The sequence below is a fragment of the Myxine glutinosa genome, chromosome 11 (assembly GCF_964187855.1).
Source record: "Myxine glutinosa chromosome 11, kmMyxGlut1.1, whole genome shotgun sequence".
In the NCBI taxonomy this organism is placed as follows: Eukaryota; Metazoa; Chordata; class Myxini; order Myxiniformes; family Myxinidae; genus Myxine; species Myxine glutinosa.
This window is the reverse complement of record NC_136271.1, coordinates 24,283,936-24,307,470: the sequence shown is the minus strand read 5'-3', so window position 1 is coordinate 24,307,470 and position 23,535 is coordinate 24,283,936. Positions and strand designations below refer to the sequence as shown.

General features: G+C 41.5%; 2 protein-coding genes across 3 annotated transcripts in view; both read left to right on the top strand.

The window, feature by feature from the left end:
- LOC137436505 (cadherin-13) overlaps nt 1-23,535 on the top strand; it is a 677,612-nt gene that overhangs the window by 525,012 nt on the left and 129,065 nt on the right. The window lies entirely within an intron of this gene.
- LOC137436504 (cadherin-2) overlaps nt 1-23,535 on the top strand; it is a 71,811-nt gene that overhangs the window by 40,492 nt on the left and 7,784 nt on the right. The window contains exons 2-11 of one of the 2 annotated variants that reach the window (XM_068130354.2): nt 4,932-5,125; nt 9,224-9,343; nt 12,550-12,708; nt 12,899-13,040; nt 13,228-13,385; nt 17,422-17,550; nt 17,766-17,951; nt 18,115-18,386; nt 18,611-18,753; nt 23,184-23,402. In XM_068130354.2, coding sequence (XP_067986455.2) covers nt 5,042-5,125; nt 9,224-9,343; nt 12,550-12,708; nt 12,899-13,040; nt 13,228-13,385; nt 17,422-17,550; nt 17,766-17,951; nt 18,115-18,386; nt 18,611-18,753; nt 23,184-23,402 — 1,612 coding nt within the window. In that variant the 5' untranslated portion in view covers nt 4,932-5,041. Of the gene's footprint in view, nt 1-4,931; nt 5,126-9,223; nt 9,344-12,549; nt 12,709-12,898; nt 13,041-13,227; nt 13,386-17,421; nt 17,551-17,765; nt 17,952-18,114; nt 18,387-18,610; nt 18,754-23,183; nt 23,403-23,535 lie in introns of those variants that run through there. The other variant, XM_068130355.2, reaches the window with a different exon arrangement.

The window sequence follows — 23,535 nt, the reverse complement described above, 5'->3', positions numbered from 1 at the left end:
TTTTGGTAAGGGATATGCGTCTAACTGCATGAATCAATTGATCGTCTGGGAATAATCGATGACCAGGCATTTACGGTGGTTGTCCGTGTGCACTATGAGCAGCTGGGCTCTCCATGGAGACCTACTCAGTTCTATAATACCCTCCCGTAACAATTGCTTAGTCTCATCCGCAATGTACTGGGTGTGGGCACGAGTATACCATCGGGACTTTACAGTTTGTGGTTTTCAATCGGCCGTCAGACTAGGGAACAGAGCCGGTGGTTCGATGGCCATTTTGGCCAGACCGCACACCGAAAGATTATTCTCACATTGACCAAATTGCATTTCTAACAGCCCATGTCTATGCAGAAAATCATGTCCGAGAAGTACGTCCGCACATAGATCAGGCATTATCATGAGTTTGATGTCGGGATACGATACATCGTTGACAACCAGATTAAGTGTACACAATCCCTTCATGCGGACCCACAGCACCGAAGACACCAGGTAGATTCGCCGTGTGACTTGTCCCACGGTCCATCCGTGGTGTTGCACCAGAGCTTGACTGACGAAGCTTGTACTACTTCCGGTATCCACCAGAACATCGGCCGGCTTCCCTTCCATGAGCACCGGTAGCACAGTGCTTTGCTGACTGCGCGATATTCCCGGGTCCCCGGAGCGCGAAAAAGCATGCGGTGTTGGTTCCTGCGAGGGTCGCACGCCGTGTCTTGGCTGCGCGGCAAACCTTCGAAAAATGACCTTTCCGGCCACACTTGTGACATAAAGCATCTTTGGTGGGGCACAAGACGCGCGTGCCTTTTATTGCCACAGAAATAGCATTTTGCAAAATCTGAAGAAGAAGAAATGGCGGTGGCAGCTCTCAGAACAAAACCCACGCGTGCCTTTATTGCCACAGAAATAGCATTTTGCATTCTCTGAAGAAGAATAAATGGTGGCGGCAGTGCTCAAACTCTCCTCATTCACAGCTGGCAGCGCGGAGGCTGATCCCGGTGCTGCGGCGGAGCCAGCGAAAGATCGCTCGGCCGTGAGACCCGGCTCCGTGCAAACCTCGGCCACAGCCCCCGTGGTTATGTAGGGGCGGCCGTACGCCTCCGCACGAGTATGGGCCAGCTGCAAAATGCGTGTCTGCTCAAACGCATCCTGAAGTGACAAAGCAGTTTTCTCGAGCAATCTCAGCCTTGTGGCTGGCGAAATGATGCCCGCCACAAATGCATCACATATTAGATCATCAGTCGACTCCGCAACCGTTCGTTGTTCCATCAGGCAATCCTTGCTGAGTCATCTCATCTCCTGTAGGTATTGTTCGAGACTCTCTGACGGATCCTGTCATTGAGTCGCAAGCATGTGGCGACCATACAAGGCGCTTCTTGGTTTTACGTAGATGTCTTTCAGGGTCGCTGTGGCGGTGTCATACGAGTCACAATGAGAGATGCAAGCATAGACAATGTCACTCACATTGCAGGTCAGTACTGAGAGCTTTTGCGGCTCGGTGAGTTCCAGCACTACGGAGATATAGTTCTGGAGAGAACTATACCAATGTCCCCATTGGCTGACGGCATTCGTTGCCTGAGGATCCCCGCAGAACGTCTTGAGTCGTAGGAGCTTATCCATGGTCCTCAAGTGAAGAACTCGTATCGGAATAGATTACTCTTTTAATAGATGGTGTGGAGTTCTATCGGAATAAAATGTGGTGAAAATCAAGTCCACATAAACTCCAGAGATCGTGAGCTTTATTCCGATAGAACTCCACACCATCTATCTATAATTCCAGTAATCTCTGTATGTGTGTGTGTCTGTGTGTTTGTCTGTGTGTTTGTCTGTGACATCTGTTTCTCGACAACCACGGGTCCGATATACTTGAAACTTGCCAGGTATATTGCTGGGGACCTGAGGATGTGCCTTTTCAAGGTTTCATATTAATCGGAGAAGTAGTTACTGAGCTATGGCGATTTATTTACCAACCATTCGCTTTGGCTTTGCGAATGGACCAAACCATTTCATGTAAATAGAGGGGGGGGTTCTACCGTACTCGCAAGCCGTTCGCTTTGGCTTTGCGAATGGACCAAACCATTTCATGTAAATAGAGGGGGGGGGTTCTGTGGTCGTTACTGCCACGTGGTTTCAAAGTTTTTTTTTGTTGTTGTTGTTTGCACGCATGTTTTTTTGCACCCACGTACGGGCACGCCCTAGTCTATTAAAAGAGTAATAATCTATAAGCCAGCATTCATCAATGCATTATATAAAGCCAGTCATATGTAAGGCACATTATCTTTCTTACCAACTTGAAGCCAGACAGATGCAGACAATCCCTCTTCTGACAACTCAGTCCCTTTTATAAGCTGTCACCGGTTGAGGCGGGAACTGCAAGTTATCAACCATAATTTCATCACATGACGGGTTGGAACAGTTTTTGAAGGCACAGCGATGTGAGCATGCCAAAGTCTGAAGTCTGGGCCTAGTGACAGGGGGTGCTTATATCATTTTTATTTGTTAGACATCCTACAGCCATAAATGAACACTCATTTTACTCTGTGCGCATTGCACATCACGTGCAGCAAATTTCACTTCCCTGTGCTTTGTATTTATTGTGATTTTAAAAATACTGCTTCTGTACACTCATAAAAACATTGCCTCAAACAGGGAACCATGATTGTCATGGGGCCCGCAAGGCTAACCCCTGCTCTAGCGGGGAAAATGGCCTTAAAACGATCATTCATTCATTCATTGTACACCGACCTTGAAGCTCAGTTTGCAAGCCACCGTCTACATTTCCAATGGAAGAGACACAATTACTCTTATTTTGGGTCTTCGGGGTCCTTGGGGTGTTTGTGTCCTTGGGGTCTTTTGTGTCCTTGGGGTCTTTTGTGTCCTTGGGGTCTTTTGTGTCCTTGGGGTCTTTTGTGTCCTTGGGGTCTTTTGTGTCCTCTGGGTAATTTGGGTCCTTGGAGTCTTTTGGGTCTTCAGTGTCTTCAGTGTCTTTTGGGTCTTCTGGTTCATCGGTGTTTTTTGGGTCATTTGAGTCTTTTGGGTCCTCTAGGTCTTTTGAGTCATTCGAGTATTTTGGGTCCTCGATCTGGATATTTGGGGTATTTAAGGGTCTTCGGGGTATTTTGTGTCTTAGGGGTAATTTGGGGTTCACTGGGTCCTCAGGGTCTTTAAAGGGCTCCAGGGTCTTTTCGGTCTTTTGGATTGTTTGGGTGTTTGGGGTCTTTCGGGTCTTTTAAGGGTCTATGGGGTATTTTGGGTCTTCATGGTCTTTTCGGTCTTTGGGGTCTTTGGGGTTTTTTGGGTCTTCTTGGTCTTTTGGATTGTTTGGGTCTACGGGGTATTTTAGGGTATTTGGGGGTCTTTTCGGTCTTCTGGGTCTTTTCGATCCTTTCAGTAACTGGGATATTTTGGGTCTTCGGGCTCTTTTCGGTCTTTAAGGTGCTTTGGGTCCTTTGGGTCTTTGGGGGTATTTAAAGGTCTTTGGGGTAGTTTGGGTCTTTGGAGTATTTTGGGTCTTCATGGTAGTTTGTGTATTTAACAGTCTTCAGAGTCTTTTGGGTCATCAGGGCCTTTGTGGTATGTTGGGTCTTCAAGGGTCTTGGGGTCTTTTGTGTATTCAGTATCTTTATGGGTCTTTAGGGAATTTTGGGTCTTCAGGGTCTTTTGGGTTTTTGTGGTCTTAATGATCTTTAAGGGTCTTGGTGTCTTTGGAGTATTTTGGGTTTTCCATGGACTTGTCTGTCTTTTAAGTCCTCTGAGTCATTTGGGTCATTGGGGTCTTCAGTGTATTTAAGGGTATTTGGGATATTTTGGGTCTTCAGGGTATTTCAGGGTCTTTGGGGTATTTTGGGTCTTCGGAGTATTTTGGGTGTTTAACAGTCTTCAGGGTATTTTTGGGTCTTCGGGGTATTTAAGTGTCTTTGGGGTAGTTTGGGCTTTCGGGGGTGTTTATGGGTTTTCAGGGTCTTTAAGGGTCTTCAGGGTCTTTAGAGTCTTCATGGTCTTTTGGGTCTTTTAGGTCTTTAAGGATCTTGGGGCCTTTTGGGGTTTTTGGGTCTTTGGAATAATTTGGGTCTTTAACAGTCCTCAGTGTCCTCCGGGTCTTCAGAATATTTTGGGTGCTTGTTGCCCTTTGGGTCTTCATGGTATTTTGTGTCTTTGGGGTATTTTGGGTATTCGGAGTCCTTGGGGTCTCCTGGGTCCTTGGGGTATTTTGCATCCTCTGAGTCATTTGGGTCCTCAGGATTGTTTGGGTCTTTTGTATCCTCAGGGTCTTCAGGGTATTTTGGGTCTTCAGGGTATTTTGCGTCTTTTGGGTCCATTGGGTCTTCAGGGTGTTTTCAATATTTTGGGTCTTTGGGGTCCTCAGGGTATTTTGGGTCTTTGGGGTCTTTAACAGTCTTCAGGATGGTTTGGGCCTTCGGGGTCTTTTCAGTCTTTTGGGTATTTTGGGTCTTTGGAGTATTTTGGGTCTTCAGAGTCCTGGGGTCTTCTGGGTCCTTGGGGTCTTTTGGGTTCTCAGAGTCTTTCAGGTCTTTTAACCGGTTGACACACAGTCGTGTTCAAAGATTTCCTCTTAAACCCCCCCACTCCAATCCCTCCGAAAGCACTACTCAAAGCCTTTAAAACCTATCCTTATGAAGGGACACACACACACACACACACACACACACACACACACACACACACACACACACACACACACACACACACACACACACACACACACACACACACACACACACACACACACACACACACACACACACACACAGTGTTTTATCTGGTAGATCACTTACATCCTACAATATGAGCCTGACAGTTTATAGTTGGAGAGGGAAGGTGGTGGATTGCAGTGCCAAACAACAATGTAAATGAAGAGAGTGACAAGAGAGTGGGGGAGATGGGTTGAAAACAATTCAGGGTTTGGTGTACCTGCCCAGGTGTGGTCTGCCTGTACTTTCGCCCCGCCCACTATCACGATACTGCCTCGTCGTGAAAGGTTTCTCGTCGAACGAGTTTTACGAGCGTTTCAAAAGGTAACAAGAGTCCCATGGCTGCTCGGCGAACCTCAGGCCCACGCGGCGTTTCTTTAACCTCAAGCGCACCTTCGCCATTGTTTCTACTACTTTGTGTGGTGAGTGCGATATAATTGAGTGAGTGCGGTGAGTGCACCTGTATCACCTTGATGTTATCGCATTTTTAACACAGAAAATCCATATCAACGATGTGACCTCAGTTTCTGGCTTGTGGGTGGATCACTAGTTGTTGCCATCTATACACTTTTGCAATAACTGTATGGTTATATAAATAAATAAATACATATATATATATTTATATTATATACAGTGCATGCTTTTCTGTACTGTGTGGGCATATATATATATATATTTATGTATTTATTTATTTATATACCCGCACAGGACACACACATACACGTGTGTGTGTGTATATATATACGATTATGAAACAGATGTTATTTTTTGATTCTGAAAATCCCTGTGGGTGCATCAGGCAAAAGTAATTGCACAAAGTAAAATCGACAATGATTTTTAGAAGTAAAGTGTAATCAGATTCAATGGTGCACAATAAACTGCACAGAATTTAGTTGGACAAGGTTGTACTAAATGACGAGGTCAGAGAATGTTTTAAATGAAGATTGAGAGAAGTGGATATTAGACAGACAGGATAATGGAATATGGTGGGATGAGTGGCAAGAATATATATATAATATTTTTTTTTTTTTTTTTTTCGTATACAAGATGGAGGTTCGTGTAAGACCTAACATTAATCACAAAAAAACATAAAAGGACACATAAAACATCATAAAGGGAGCAGGAGACAAGATGGGGAGAGAGAGGGAAGCACACAAGTACAACAGTAGAGAACAGGGACATCGGGAGATCTGTGGGATGGAGAGGGCTTGGGGGGAGGGAGAGGGCTTGAGGGGAGTGGGTGGGAGAGATATAAAACAAATGGACACTGCTAGGACTTCCCGGAAAGAATCATTATTGTATTTCAAAAAAGTGGATCAGGGTGAATTAACGGGGGTAGAAAAGATCAAGGTTTTGGATGGGGGAAGATAAGAGATGGTGGTGAACAGTTGTTTTAAAGACCTGGAGGGAGGAGTGGGATTGAAGACAGTGAGGGAGTTTGTTCCAGATGTGGGAGAAAAGAGGAATGAAAGAGTGAAGGTGAGCAGAGAGTTCATTTTGGCAGTTTAACCATAAGAGGGTTGCTGGCAGATGTTGTACGACCTGAAAGAATATTTGGGGGACAGAGCCCAGAGAGAGCTGGGGGAGCAAGGCCGCAGAGGAGTCAGTAGAAGACAGAAAGCCCACCAACCTGCCTGCAGTGAGCGAGTAAAAGGCCCTCAGATTTAGCTTCATCGCGAGAGATTCCAATGATTCTGAAAGCTTTGGTTTCAACAGCGTGAAGCCGAGCTAGCTGTGAGGCAGGAGCACCAGCCCAGAGGTGAGAGCAGTATTCCATCAAGCTGTGGATGAAAGCCTTGTATGTGGTGATGAGCTCAGGTGGGCCAGGGAAGGACTTCGCACGACGGAGGATGCCCAGTCGGTGACTGGCTTTGGAGGCCAGCTTGGAAATATGGTTTTCCCAAGAAAGATCATGGCAGATAGTGAGACCCAAAATCCTGAGTGACAGAACTTCTTGGAAAGGATTGTTGAGAAAGTTGATGGGAGGGTTGTCAAGATGGTCTTTTCAGAGAGACATAGTGAGAGTGTGAGATTTGTCAGGATTGAAAGACATGTTCCACTGGTTTGACCAGTCTGATTTTGTCCAGATCTGCAGAGAGTGAGGAGGCTGGGGACTGCCGATCTGAGGGATGAAGTATGGAGCAGCAGAGAGTCAGAGAGATCATTGATGAAGACCAGAAAAAGCACAGGGTCCAGAACACTGCCTTGAGGAACTCCAGCCTGAATAAGAAGGGGAGATGAGAGAAACCCATTCAGGGCCACACGTTGACTGCGACCGGAAAGGAAGCCCGCAAGCCATGCGTGGAGGTTTCCATGGATACCATAAGAGGAAAGTTTGCTGAGCAGAGCGGGGTGCCAGACCGTATCGAAGGCACGTGATATGTCAAGGGAGACAGCTCTGATTTCCTGTTTGGCGTTGAGGGCCTCCATCCATTGTTGAGACAGCAGAAGCAGCATGTCCAGAGTAGAGTGACCTGGTCTGAAACCAAATTGATGATCAGAGATCAAGCCATTAGAGAAGAGGAAGGATTTGATATCCGAAGCGATGATGGATTCCATGACTTTGCTGATAATTGGGAGCAGGCTGATTGGTCTGTAATTGCAAGGATCTGTTTTTGCATCTTTTATGTGTAAAGCAGTAATGTTGGCCAATTTCCAAGCAGATGACAGATGACCTTGAGCAAAAGGATGGTGAATAAAACAGAGAGAGGGTGATATAGAGCAGCATAGCAGGATTTTAGGTTGGGAGAGAATGACAGATTCAGAGTCGAGGATTGACAGAAACTTCTCCACCTTGTTAGGAGAGAAGGACACAGAGTCCACGAGCAGCTGGGTTCGACTGGGTAAGGTGGGAACAGAGAAAGATGGGTTTGGGACACAAGATTTTGAGGCAAACACAGAGTTGAGGCATTCAGCTTTTTCACGTGTGGAGTGGACTGTATAGCCGTTTGAGGTAAGGTAGGGGATGGAAGAGAACAAACACCAGAAACAGATTTGACCAGACGCCACCAGGATTTGGAGGAGGGAGACAGGTTTGAGAATTCAGTCTTGAGATCATAGAGATATTCTTTCAATATGTTGGGACAGTTAGAATGAATGATCAATGGTCTGGAAATGGGAAAGGGTCTCTGTATGGCGCATGTGGCCTACCCATAACCCTATTGTTAACCTCCCAAAATCCAGGCTCACTGCTCACTTCCACTTATTTGCTCCTCTTTTCTATTGCCTGTGGCACCAGCTTCCTCAGTCTGTTCAGTCCCATTCTTCCATCCAGGGCTTGAAGATGATTGCTCACCTTCAAGATTATGACCACAGGTCATCAGTCCTGAAGATTATGACCACAGAGCATGTCCCACTCATGATCTCCTCTGTCCCAAATGACCCCATTTCCAGTTTATTTTGACCACTCCCTCAACCCTCCTCTCTCCCTCACCTTTTTTTTGTTTGTTAGCTGTCGGTTGGTTCCTTCCTTTTCTTTCTGTTTCATCCCCGCTTTCCCCTTCTTCTTCTTCGTCTTCTTCTTCTTCTTCTTGCAATGTTTAATTCAGCTTGCTCATCCCCTCTTCCATGGGCTCTTCATTATGTTAGTTGTTAGGGGATTATGAGTTGGAAGAGGGGAATATGAGTTGGAAGAGGGGATTATGAGTATCTCTTCCATGAGCCTAGATTATGAATACAACAAATAAAAAGGAGTGGGGGGAGAGAAGCATGAAAATGGAATAAGAAAGGGGTAATCAGTGTCCCAAGGGAGCATGTGCCTCATGCTGTCATGACCCCAAGTTGAAATCCATGTACAGTTTTTATCAATCGTCTCCAAACTTCATCGTTTTTTGTGATGTACAACATTATGAACCATGGCATTAAACATGGAACATTTTTTAATCTTGGCTGTAGTTTAAAAAGATTTAAATTTTTTCAACAACTTGTACCGATCAGACAATGCTCTGATCTAACTAAAATACAAGTATTTTGTACTTTAGTACAAAAAACCTTCATAAGTAAGACTAGTTCTTCCTTACACTTAAAGTACAAGCTGTTGAGTCCAAGTAACTACGCCTATCAATCGACCGATGGATTCCTCTAAATCATTATTGTCATCCCATTAGTGGGTCAATGGAGTCAGAGGACTTAATGCATATTACCATGGTGGGTAAAGTAGTGAACAGTATTTTTTTTTTTATATATTATATTTTTTATATTACATTTAAAAAATTTACATATTTTTTTTATATATGTTTTTAATATATATATTTTAAATTTAATATTTTATATTACATATTATATTACATTAAGTTTAAAATACATTAAAATTTTGAAATTAAAAAAAATCTTATATTTTGGCAAGACATCCCGATCACATGATAACTAATTATGCATGAATTATTTTAAAGTTGAATGTTATGATGAAAATTTAACAAGAAGGGGTTATCACATCCTCAGTAATAGATCATGGACCCAAATAATGAATGTTTCCTTTGTGTTCAATACCTCACCCTCACCACCATCCCCTCCCCAACCAGGTTGTTGTGTTTGGAGCAACGGGTTTCAAGCTTCAGCGTGCAAAACGCAAATGGGAACCACCAAAAATAAACCTCACAGAAAATTCTACGGTATTCACAGGGAAGAAATACCTTACAACGGTGAGTCCTTTCACCGACGAACTGACATCTTCATCAAACTCGTTTGTGGCAGAGACCATGCAGAACTTTTGGGGTGAATGGTCTGCTTGCCCGATGGGGCTGATTGAACACAGTGGTACAGAAGGTTGTAGGTCATTTACGGTGTAGGCGTCTATCATATGCATAAGTTAGAGACTTTGGTTTAAAAAAAAAACAAAAAAAATTTCTAAAATAAAAATGAATATGGTTTAAAAAACAATTAAAAGTCATTTTCACCAAAGACATAATGTTCGCTTCTTGGCTTAAAAAACAACTAACATAATGTTGCCTTTAAAAACAACAAACACAATGTTGGCATAAAAAACAACTAACATAATGTTGGCATAAAAAACAACGAACATAATGTTGGCCTAAAAAAAAACTAACATAATGTTGACTTAACAACTAACATAATGTTGGTGTAAAAAACAACTAACAATGTTGGCTTTAAAAACAACTGACATAATGTTGGTGTAAAAAAACAACTAACATAATGTTGGCTACAAAAACAACATACATAATGTTGGCTTTAAAAACAACTAACATAATGTTGGCATAAAAAACAACTAACATAATGTTGGCATAAAAAACAACTAAGATAATGTTGGCTTTAAAAACAACTAACATAGTGTTGGCATAAAAAACAACTAACATAATGTTGGCATAAAAAACAACTAACATAATGTTGGCATAAAAAACAACTAACATAATGTTGGCTTAAAAACAACTAGCATAATGTTGGTGTAAAAAAACAACTAACAATGTTGGCTTTAAAAACAACTAACATAATGTTGGCGTAAAAACAACTACCATAATGTTGCCATAAAAAACAACTAACAATGTTGGCTTTAGAAACGACTAACATAATGTTGGCGTACAAAACAACTAACATAATGTTGGCGTAAAAAACAACTTGCATAATGTTGGTGTAAAAAACAACTAACAATGTTGGCATAAAAAACAACTAGCATAATGTTGGCATAAAAAACAACTAGCATAATGTTGGCTTAAAAACAACTGACAATGTTGGCGTAAAAAAACAACTAACAATGTTGGCTTTAAAAACAACTAACATAATGTTGGCGTAAAAACAACTAACATAATGTTGCCGTAAAAAACAACTAACAATGTTGGCATTAGAAACAACTAACATAATGTTGGCGTAAAAAACAACTTACATAATGTTGGTGTAAAAAACAACTGACAATGTTGGCATAAAAAACAACGAACATAATGTTGGCATAAAAAACAACTAACATAATGTTGGCATAAAAAACAACTAACATAATGTTGGCTTCAAAACAACTAAAAGTAATTGTCACCAAAGACATAAAGTTGGATTCTTAGTGTTTTGTCATCTTTCACTTGGTCCTATGTCCCTTATTCTTTGAGGCCTCAAAAATTTCCCAAGTCACATACATTTTCATCCAGAAACCCATGTTTATCCTCCACAAATAGTTAACCTTCACAAAACGAGGCTTTGCACTCACCTTGAGTACTTTGTGGTACATTTTCTCATCTTTGTAAAACTGCTCCCCATTTGCATCCATTCTCAACTGATGAAGCCATGGAGTCAGAAAAAGCAATGTCCAGGACTTGAGTTCATCTATCATCCATGAACTTGTGAATATCCACGTGACTATAGCTCATTGCTCTCATTGGATAGTTGTTCACCGGGTAATGCCTCGTAAAGATTCCTCCTTAGATTCATTACTCCTTTGAGCAGTTGTCTTGTGAACGTCTCTCTTTCTTCCAGTCTTTTATAGCTTACCACCATCTTCATTATTGACATTATCCAAATGTACAACCAAAGTTTTCATTGAACGGATACTTGCTGAGTTAGTTAAATTGCTGATCGGTTATCAATCACCAAATTAACAGAAAATTATATCAGACACGCTGATTGGTCAGATGATAGATACATTTGTATTCACATAAATCCACATTCTAGAGAACTGACAAGTATTATTTCTGAATTTTTGTAACTCATTGCAGCACCTATTATTGTATAACATGTCAAAGTTACATGACGAACCTTATATGCTTCCAATTGAGGTGAGGTACAAGCTTTTATAATGAACTTGTAAAACATGCAAAGACTTTCAGAACACTTAATGTCAATGGAGTGAAGGAACAAGTGATCATAGCACTATGCTGGTAATCATTAGTGGGTTAAGCAATTGGTTTGTGCCCATCTGTCTGTCCATATTATCAGTTTATGGTAGAGGAACAACTTATTTAAATTGAATGTTATATATTGAACACGAATCGGAACATGAATAGGAAGACAAGTTTGCTGTTTTACAGTATGTTGGCTTTGAATTCGGCCAGATTGCACATGCGTAGAGAGGAGTGAGATCATATTTTTACCTTGCCTAACCTGACAGTCAAATAAAGTTGAAAATAATTCCAAACAGGAACTTGCGGTTTTTAAGGATGTTATAAAGGACCCAAACAACAGGCACAAATAACTAATATGACACCGGGTAAAACGGCGATAAAACCAGAATTAATTTATTTATACGCCTTTAAACCTTTTTAAACATTTATTTAAATGGAATTATATATTTGAATCTTGTTGGTGTAAAAAACACCACACATTGCATTCATAATACTTCCAAGAACCATGTTGTATCTCAATATATAGTGTGAGATGGCATGGCATGTGAGAGAGTGAAGAAGAAGGCATCAATATAGCTATGTACGATGCTGATGGGGGCTGTGTTCTGATCAATAAAGCCTCCATCTCCTAAACTGCAACTCAACGTTGTCTCATTACAGTGTATAAGGGTGATGTACTCGTATAAGACTGCTTCAGTAGCACTAAACCTCCGGATTTTAAAAATCTATTTTAAAATCACTATTTTATTAAAATTGAATTATTTACTTAAACACTGCGTGGGGTATCGTGTTCTATGAACTCTCTAGTTGTCGAGGTGATCTGAGCATATTATTAAATGAAATGTTGAAACAAAACGAGCTTGAAAACCAGAGCAAGTGTAAAGCAGATTTGTTTCCATAAGTGTGGATAAGCAGTTAATGTCCACTTTACGCTTTCCAAACAAGTTATCTTTAATGTTGCATCATTCCCAATTCATATACAATCATTCACTTAAACAGTAATCATCATGTACTTAAACAATCACCATGTGCAACATATTGTGACTGCATCGGAATTCTGTGTGCAGGTAGTCACAGACAATGAGAAATTCCACCCTGTAGTTACGTACAAGCTTAAAGGGCCTGGAGCAGATGAACCTCCCATTCGGCACTTCTGGGTGGATCCGAGCAATGGGAAGCTTTACCAAATGAAGAATCTTGATCGGGAGACAAAGAGCAGTTATATGGTACGTCATAATATAACCTTACTTGTGATGGGCAGCAGGCGATTTGTTGTTCAGAAAACTTATCTTGTTACTGAAACTGAGAGAAAAAGCTTAAATCGCCTTACCTATTCCTGATATTGCTTCCTTAATGAAACTGAGTTGTTTTTGGGTGTGATTTCCATTGGTGTGCTGCTTCCTCATGGGGTTGCAGATGAAGATGCATGCATATGCCATGAATGGCACTGCCGTGGAAGACGAACCCTTAGATATTAAAATACAGGTACGTGACATCAATGATGAAATTCCTCGGATTACCACCAAGTCAGGGAAAATAAGCGAAGGGACACCTGCAGGTGAGCTTGTATAAGGTGAGGGATTTAAGGATTTAAGTCGGCCGCTATGACTACTTGCTTGAGTATCAAGTGTTCAGATTTAATTATATATTTTCCCATGGCGAATATTTCATCAATTACACATGGTGCCTTTCAGTGAGGCAAAATTCACAAGAATGTAGTTTGTCAAAAAATGTTTTCCTCTTAGGTTCTTTTGTGATGCAGATAGACGCTGTAGACAATGATCAGCCAGGGACAATAAACAGCCAGTTGAATTACGTGATTGAATCACAGTCTCCAGAGAGGGCCTTCAAAATCGACCAAAAAACAGGAATTGTCACGACGACCAAGGAATTGGACTATGAGGTGAGAAACACTTTTATCCAATAAAACTCCCAATTTAAATGAATGTGACAGTGTATTTCCCTCTTAACAGAACTATTTTTCTGCACAATATATTCCTGTTTTAACCACTTAATATTTTGCTAATTTCATGGGAACCTTAACTTTGTCATCCCACTGATAAGTCATATCTGGATTCGGACCTGAACCAAAATTAATTGGGCTTGTTCTTGTCACCTAACCAACTCATCCACCTAGTTTTGTCATAAGTCATGCATAACTTTTTAAATATCGTCCCACATAACGTTTTCGCCACATCTCTCAATGGTGAAGAATAACATTAAGAATTAAAAAATTATCATATTCAATCAAAAATTGAAAAATTCCGGATCCGGATTCAGATCTTCACCAAAATCGAATCATTTCATCCTCGTCACACACTCAACCTCTCCACCAAACGTCGTCAGAATCCATCCACAACTTTTTGAGATATCCTGTTCACAGTCAGACAAATAAACAACACAGGAGTGAAAACATAACCTCCATCCACCTTTGGTGGTGGAGGCAATAACATTCCCCTTGCTTTTTACCTCCGCCACCAAAGGTGGATAGACGTTATGTTTCACCCCTGTCTGTCCGTCTGTCCGTTTGTCCGTTTGTGAACAAAATATCTCAAAAGGTTTTGGACGGATTCGGACGAAATTTGGCAGAGATGTAGCGTATGTGACGTGGACGAAATGATTAGATTTTGGTGAAGATCCGGTTCGGATCCAGCTAGTATAATTTTTTAAGTGATTCTTCACCATTGGGAGATTGGGCCAAAAACGATACATATAGTCAGGTTCACTATGTTTTTTCGTTCAAAATTTTGGTAGATTAGCAAAACTATACATTTTTGGAATATTCAGAGCATGAGGAATCCAAAAATTAATGTTTACATTTGCGTAGACACCTTTGCGAAAATGACACTCAGGACAGTGATGAAGATCTGTAAAAGCATATTCCTGAACGGTATAGACCTCGTAGATCCTGTGTATAGGACTTATAGTTCAATCTGATACTACCTATAACTTCCTATAACAACCTATAACTTCAAAGGACTTGCAATATCATGTATTATGTAATACAGTTATATCACAAATATAAAGACAATGGTTTTCAATTACCTTTGTTTGTTGCTTTTCTATAATCCTGAGCACTATTTTGAGGCCTTTATTGGATTCCTTGACCCAGAAAACATAGGATTAGCATATTTAATTAAGTCTCTAGGTTGACTAGAAGCCGTGATCGCACAAAATATGTATTTTATGGCAGCCATTTTCAAAATCCAAAATGGCGGCCATGCAGGTGTCTGTGCAAATGCCAACATTGATTTTCAGATTCTCCATGCTCTGAAGATTCCAAAAATGTACAGGTTTGCTAATCCCAAAATTTTGAAAAAATTATATTTGTTAACATAGTGAACCTGACTATCTTCATCACTGTCCTGAGGGTCATTTTCGCAAAGGTGTCTACGCAAATGTAAACATTAATTTTTGGGTTCCTCATGCTCTGAATATTCCAAAAATGTATAGTTTTGCTAATCTACCAAAATTTTGAACGAAATTATATTTGTTAACATAGTGAACCTGACTAATAGCAGGATATCTCAAAGTTGTGGAGGGATTTGGACGAAACTTGGTGGACCGGTTATCGATTCAATTTTGATGAAGATCCGGATCCAGCTCGTATAATTTTTTTAAAGTGATTCTTCACCATTGAATGATAAGGCCAACCAGGCGGAGGTATGCTCTCTACTGGGTGCCGTTCTAGTTAATGGATGTATCTGGAGGGTTATTGTTTTAGCGTTTATAATCCCTGCAAAACATCCAAACATTTACTTTCATTTGCCATTTCTGTTCACTCAGAGCAAGCATCGTTAATTGATTGTTGAGCTATAAACCAATCTTTTTGTATAACGAATGGATTTCAGATATCACTGAGCGATTTACTTGTAATTTTGTTTTCTTAAAGACAATTGTTCATGCACAAATTATATCAAGATTTTTGGTAAACGTTATCAGCTAGAAACCAATCTTTCTTGATGCAAACCAACTTTATCCCAATTTTGTTTTTTCTTAAAAGTTTATCAGGAAGTGCTGGGAGAGAAACAATAATTGTAACAATTGTAACAATTGTAACAATAAACAATAACAATAAAATTGGCAATTATTGCCTTTGTTATTAGAGGAAAAAATGGAAACCGTATTGGATGCAGTTGAAGACGAAGTAAACGTTAGAATAGTTGAGGGTTTGGGGGTAGAAAGAAAAATGCATCAAGCAAAGAAAACACAATAAAACTAAAAAAAGGAAAATGAAATGGAACTTGATAAAGAAGTCAAACAGTGTGTTGAGTGCAGTTCTGGGCTGGCTTCAAACATGCTCAAGTTTAGGTGGAAGGATCAAGAATAGCGTTCCCAACAATGAACGACATAGTCTCGCAATTTGCAACTTCACTTCATTTGCAACAGACTAACTCGAGGGGTTTGCAGACGATACGAGGTGTTGTATTTCCAAATGCATCATCCCAGTCTATACTATAAGAGAGCCGTTTGTCTGTGTGTCTGTGTGACGCCACTTTCTCAGAAATGGCTGTACGGATCTTGATCAAACTTTCAGAGGTTCATCACTGAGCGTCAGAGAGTGTTTAAGGCAAAGAAAATTGAAGATTTGGGAAAAAAGTTCGATTTTTGGGGGGGATTTTAAAAAATCACTCTATAGTACCTGACTGAGCCTGTATTGCTACTTATGTGAAAGGTAATATTAAAGTATCCCCGATTATTGTGTGTTACATTATAATATGAAATAAAAATTTTCCTTAGTGGATGTGTGTCGGGAAATGTTTTAGGCACCTACAAAAATAGAAAAAAAATACCAAATTGATTTCTTGAAAATGCCAACGGGATTTAGAACATCACCGGGCAATGTGGGGTACTTACTCCTGCTTGTAGGTTATAATCTCCTGGACCGGATATTCCACGGCAGAACAAATATCGTCCCAGTATGTAAAGTAACATCTTCATTTGACTCTTGTTTTGAAAACGACAGAGATTATTTTCCAGATTATTTTCCAGATTATTTTTAGAATTAGCTTTAGATGTTCTTATTCGCAATACTTTATTTTTTGAGCTATTTTGTTGCTTTTCCTTGAACTTCCTAATTACTTCTTTTTCTTTTTTTTTTTGTATACAGAATCGAGGCTCGTGAAAGAGCTGACATTTATTTCACAAACAAATCAAACAGACAAACAAAATATATAAAAAGAGGGAGCGGAAGACAAGATGGGGAGAGAAGGGGAAGCACACAAACACAAATTTTGTTTTTTGCAATGTTCTCTGGTATCTGTTTTAAGCAGTGCATTACTTAAGGGGTTTTTTTTTTCCAACATTCCTTTAGCACAGTCCAGTACATTGGCTTGCCAAAGGTCAAAGGACTGTTTAGCTCCTTGACCTTTTGCCTCCTTATCTTACTATAAGATCAAGTGTTAGAGTTAGACCAATACCTGCACAAATACGCTTAGTCATCGTTGTTCCTCAGGTAATGAAATTGTTGTATAATTATGTTGATTCTGAAAAAATTATATAATCGAACATTTTTCGCAAGTCTTTACAAAACGTTCCAATAACATCAAAGCTGATGTGGCATGGTGAGCTTAATATGCAAATTTCACTGAAATTGAGCATTCCTCAATAATGTGAATGAATTAATACAATATGAGATACTTTACAAGGAACTTCAACACAGGAGTGCTATAATGTTCGTTTGTCCATGCTCTATCCTTTTTGAAGGCTGAGCATCAAGTAAGGAGGCAGCTCGTACCTTTTTTTTGAAAGTCTTTGGTATTACTCAGCCGGGTTTCTCAACCGCTGACCTCACAGACTCAAAGCAGGCCCTTTAACCATGATACCACTGGGTTTGGTTTTCATTTCCATATTCAGGAGGATAGAGTATATTGGATGAGTTTATAAAAACCAGCTCGAGTGTGCCCGAATGATTGAACTGAGCTTCATTTGCATTGTAGAAATTGAAATTCTACAACCTGATGGTCAAGGTGTTTGACAATGGAAAACCAAGCTTGACCAGCACCTCGAAGGTGTCGGTCAATGTGCAGGACGTGAATGACAACATGCCAGTTTTCGTCACAAATAAGGTCTGGTTTTAACCACCTGTTGCAAAAAATAGACACTTATTCAGAAGTGTTTTAATGTTTTGCTTTGTGTATTATTTCCTCTCCGTAGTTGTTCTCATCATTTACATCTTTACAGTTAGCTTAAAATACAACACTCAAATAAGACAATGTAAAATGTATAATAAGCACTAGAGATTGCTGAATTGTTAACGACTTGTCACTGTTTTGGCGAGCAGTTAGATGCCAACATCCAGGAAAACATGAACAACATGGAAGTGGGTCGGGTGAAGGTCACAGACCTGGACTCCAAAGGGAGTGACGCATGGAAAGCAAATTATCGGATCACAAGTGGCAATGAGGGTGGTCACTTCAAAATAGAAACAGATCCATTGACGAATGAAGGAATCATTACTGTCATCAAGGTAAAATCACTAGTACCCTTTTGTTCTGCAAGTGATGTCACGTGATCCTTGCAATCACCATGCAGTCCTCTTATTTGTCAGATAAATAAATAAATATATGTCCTATTTATTTGTCAACCAATAGATAATTTGACCCTTATCTTCTGTTTGTCTCACGTCACAGGCTTTTGATCATGAAGCAACACAAGCATCGTCACTAACCATTGCTGCAAGCAATATTGCATCTTACCAAAGTTCGAGTACGGGTACAAAAGGTCAACCGCTTCAGTTCATTTATCATGTACTCGACTTCGATGAACGCCCCAAGTTTGAGCAAACAATCATCAAAACGACTCGTTCAGAGGGCATAACAAAGAACAAAACTTTGGCTGTGCTAAAAGCAACATCACCAGTGCAACCGGGGTCAAGCATTGGCAGCACCGGCAGTGCCATTAAGTAAGGAGGTGATGGGTTTGGGTTGGCCTTGAAAATCGCTCTTTAAATTGGTCTATGAATTCCTCCAAGTTTTTATTGTCAAAATACAATTCAGAACAAGAGTGAATATAAAGAAAAGTAATCAAAAAAAAAAAAACAACATCTTACCTGCCAGTCTCTCAGATAATTGCTTTTTTTCCTCTTCCTACCCTTTTTCACTTGCACCTTCTGACATGACTCATCAGGTACATAGTTGGTCATGATCCAGCTGGCATCATGAAGGTCGACCCAAAGACCGGCAAGGTTGAACTGACGAAGGACCTGGATCGAGAATCACCATACGTGAAAGATGGCGTATACAAAGCTACGTTCATTGCTGTTGATGAAGGTGGGAAAGTTGTCAAAAGGGTATTGGGGTATGAAATTCCTCATTTTTATTTGGAGATCATAACTGCTTTGTTCAAGCCATGCTTTGTTCAAGCCATGCTTTGTTCAAGCCATGCTTTGTTCAAGCCATGCTTTGTTCAAGCCATGCTTTGTTCAAGCCATGCTTTGTTCAAGCCATGCTTTATTCAAGCCATGCTTTGTTCAAGCCATGCTTTATTCAAGCCATGCTTTGTTCAAGCCATGCTTTGTTCAAGCCATGCTTTATTCAAGCCATGCTTTGTTCAAGCCATGCTTTGTTCAAGCCATGCTTTGTTCAAGCCATGCTTTATTCAAGCCATGCTTTATTCAAGCCATGCTTTATTCAAGCCATGCTTTATTCAAGCCATGCTTTATTCAAGCCATGCTTTATTCAAGCCATGCTTTGTTCAAGCCATGCTTTATTCAAGCCATGCTTTGTTCAAGCCATGCTTTGTTCAAGCCATGCTTTATTCAAGCCATGCTTTGTTCAAGCCATGCTTTATTCAAGCCATGCTTTGTTCAAGCCATGCTTTATTCAAGCCATGCTTTGTTCAAGCCATGCTTTGTTCAAGCCACCGTGCTTTGCTAACATGCACAAATGTGGTTGTGGATGTATTTGAACTTGCAAAAGCATTATCTGCAGTACAAAGGTTGTCCTAACAATACAATAACAACAAAACGAGTTTTTTTGTGTTTCCAGTGCATTCACTTTATTTATATGTGCTGCTGCCTTGAGCCTTTCTGGCTACTAAAGCTGCCTCTCTCCGGTGGTACATTTTGGTGTTGCCCTACAACACTTATGTAAAGCTTTCGCTTCACTTTAGCTAGTAGGGAATTTTTTTTTGCATTCCCACTTTCAAACAATCTGCCTTTAAAACCAAACTGTAAATCATTGGTACTGTGGCGGTTACCTTATGTGCAGGTAACCGCATGTGGCGGTTACCTTATGTGATTACCTTATTTGGGCATAATACACATGCACGGGCCTGTTCGACTTGTGATTGTGCGGACGTGACGCACGCGCGGTTGCCGGAGCCACGCCCTCCGAAGAGGGCTTTTGGCTTTATATAAGCGTGCCGACTTCCGTTCGAGTTTAGTGTGCTGGATCTTGCTGTTACAATAAACCATCTTCGAACCCTACGAATGGCCTCGTTCTCTCGCCTTCCGCGACTCCTAAACTGGTGACCTCCGACTGCCCCCGAACGGATTCGGGGGCTGCGAACGAACACGGCAAGTGCGCCCTAGCCAGGGAAGCCACCTAAGCTGGGGACGCCGGCTTCTCCCGCACGGCTTCGGGTGCAGTTCCGAACGCGGTTTCGAAATGCCGGAGTTTCGGTAACGACGACGGCCATGACTATGAGGTTCGCGCACCGCGCTCGGCTCCTCCTCTACGACCGGAGGGGCGAACCTATTCCAAGACCCTCCGAAGGCACGGCTGCTTCGTCACCTTCGCGCGCACTGACGTTCGCGGCACGGCTGTTTCGTCGCCTTCGCGCGCGCTGACGTTAGCGGCACGGCCGCTTCGTCACCCTCGCGGAACTACAACTACAACCGCAACTACTTCTCCAACCCTGCATCCTCGGGAGGCCCACGAGGAACCTCGGCAGCCTCCCCCGAGGCCTTGACCAGCCCCTCGGTTGGCTCACCCGCTTTTCGCGTGCACCGCTCGAGCCTTCTCGGCACTGCACCCGCGACCTGCAACCTCGGGAGGCCCGCGAGGAACCTCGGCAGCCTCCCCCGAGGACTTGCCCAGCCCCTCGGTCGCCTCGGCCTACGCATAGGCCCATGGAGTGCATTCTGGGGGGACGTATGTGGCGGTTACCTTATGTGCAGGTAACCGCATGTGGCGGTTACCTTATGTGATTACCTTATTTGGGCATAATACACGTGCACGGGCCTGTTGGACTTGTGGTTGTGCGGACGTGACGCACGTGCGGTTGCCGGAGCCACGCCCTCCAAAGAGGGCTTTTGGCTTTATATAAGCGTGCCGACTTCCGTTCGAGTTTAGTGTGCTGGATCTTGCTGTTACAATAAACCATCTTCGAACCCTACGAATGGCCTCGTTCTCTCACCTTCCGCGACTCCTAAGGTACTATAGTATATAAATGTTCCTTCTCTCCACTCATAGTAACAATCTCAATCACTTTACCAACAATACTAGCAAGAAAATTATGACAAACACTCAAGTTAACCCAGCGGACTTCAAGAATCGGTACCACAGTTCACTCCCCTCCAAACTGTCTAAACCCTGGGTTTGAATGCCGACTCAGATAAGAAACTGGCAGGGCGATTCATCAATGCGTGTGCCGTCCCTCGGATGAACGTTAAACTGGGTGTACCGTCTATTGGCATTAGCTTGTGGACGTTAAGGATAACACGGTGCCCTCTGCGAAAAGTAGGCAAGCTATCGCCGGCACCATAAACAACTTCCAAATTCCTGTTTGGAATAATGCTAGGAAGGCAAGGCAAACCACCCAGTATAGCCCATGCCCAGAAACTGCTTTGGCAGCACCAACGCCACTACCTCTGCTACAGAAAATAAAATCAATTTCACAACATGGATCATTAACACAAAATCCATTCTGATTAACTTTAAAAATTCTAGAATGGCTACGTATGTCTTGAACTCTCCCCCCTCCCCTCTAATATATATATATATATGTGTATGAATATATATCTATAATAATAAAAATCAGTGTCCATCCGTCGGTCCGTCCGTCTCTCTCCTCCACAACTCCAAAACCATGAAACCTAGCGGCCACAAACTTTACACGCATACACCTGGACCTCCAACAGATTGCAAGAATGAAAACTGGGTGTTTGGGTGTGTTATAACACCATTTTTGAAGGTGCTCATAAGAAAAAAAAAACCGATTGTGGTGGCTTACCAATATGGCAGCCCACCATCATGGTCAGCTCACTGCACCTCACTGGGTTCTTAAGCCGCCATTTTGTTTTGGCCTACTCAAACGTGCCTTGCCTTGGAAACATGATCGATTTATCATTAAATAATTGAAGCCTATCATCAAAATCTGGATTCGGATATGAGGATTGGATCCTGTAGATGAAATAATGTGCAAATCTGGAGTGAAATCTGACAAATTTACCAGATCTAGTGATTCGTGAATGCTGTTTGGTCTGCTTTTGCAAGCCATGATGTTATAGTAGACAGAGCTTCCTTTTTGTTTTTAGTCACAAGGCCGGGGAAGTTTGGGTATGTTATAACACCCTTTTTTGAATTTGTCTGCTCTCAATGATTTCCACATGATTTTCTGCTTGACATCGATGTTTTTAGAATTCCTCGGCCATTTCAACCAGAAGCAATCAGCTTGCTATTGTTTGCCAACCAGCCGTTCCTTATCACCCATTTTGTTGGAGTGCTTGCTGGAGTGCTTAAGCCACTTGGCAAGGGCTCCACAAATGAAGTGAGAAATGCCTGTGTACTTAATTAATTAATCACAAGGCCGGGGAAGTTTGGGTGCGTCATAACACCCTTTTTGAATATGATTAACGAGGTGAACCACCATTTGGTGAACACTATTTAGGCTGCTTTTGCAAGCCATGGCATTACAGTAGACAAAGCTGACTTTTTGTTTTCACATACCAATTTTTTCATCAACTAACTTTTTTGTGCGATATAGATACTCTCCTCCATTTATATATGTATATGTATACATATATAAATCAGATTAAATTTTTTATGATATGGGTAGAATACCCAAGAGAGAATGTCACTTCCTCCCATTCAAATCATTGTAATTGCTTCGGCCGTTATTGTGCTCGGCACGATAGCATTTATCAACGATTCTGTGCATGAACAAATCCGCAGTTTTGCGATCTCTCGATATGGTAATTTAGCAGCTGTGGGGGCAGCTTAGTTCTTGGATCTGTGCCGGAAATCAGCCAAGACAGGCCCCTTCCCTCGGCGGCAGCAAAAAAGTCACTGATACTGCGAGAAAGATCTCACCTGTTAATAGGGCCCTGGACCTTGCTGCCACCGAGTCAAAGAACCGTCTCTCTCCCCTCCCGACAAGATCCTGCCGACTACGCCAGCTGTGGTAGCAGCAGTCTGCTTCCCACGTCTCCGTCAGAGTTTATTCTGACGTAATTTTTCATTCTTGTTAGCTATTAAAACGTTTGAGAATAAACAGTATGGCTTTTAAATGCGTATGACTTCACTCTATAGTAGTTTTTAAGTGTATAATTTTGTGTACATTTGAATGGGCAGCCATTTGTTTTCCTATACCATCTGTACATATGGTGTAGTATTGTACGTGTCATTAAAACACGTTTGTGTTTTAATGGCTGTCTTTCATGTAGCGTATGGACCATCAAAAGTAAAAGTGTTATAATCAACATGATGCTGTATAACACCTGTTTAAGGAGCTGTCTCTTTCCTGTCATGTGTTGCAGGTACGAAGCAATCAAGTACAGCAACAGTGTCCATCAATGTGAAGGATACGAACGACAACAGACCGTATCTCGTCAACAGCACAAGGTGTATCTGCGCAGACACAGTGACCGAAATGGTGGTGAATGTCAAAGACGACGACTCTGGTCAAAATGCAGGTCCATTTAAATTCACACTGCCAAACGAGATGCTGCGGAAGTGGTACTTGTCTAACACTCAAGGTAATGCTGCTGCTTCTTCTTCTGCTGGTGAGGAAAGCCAGTTTAGTTGACGGAAGTAGTTAGCTGTAAAATGTTGTTGCGTTTCCTTATAAATATACTTGTAATGCAAACAAACTACTGGATTTCATAGTCA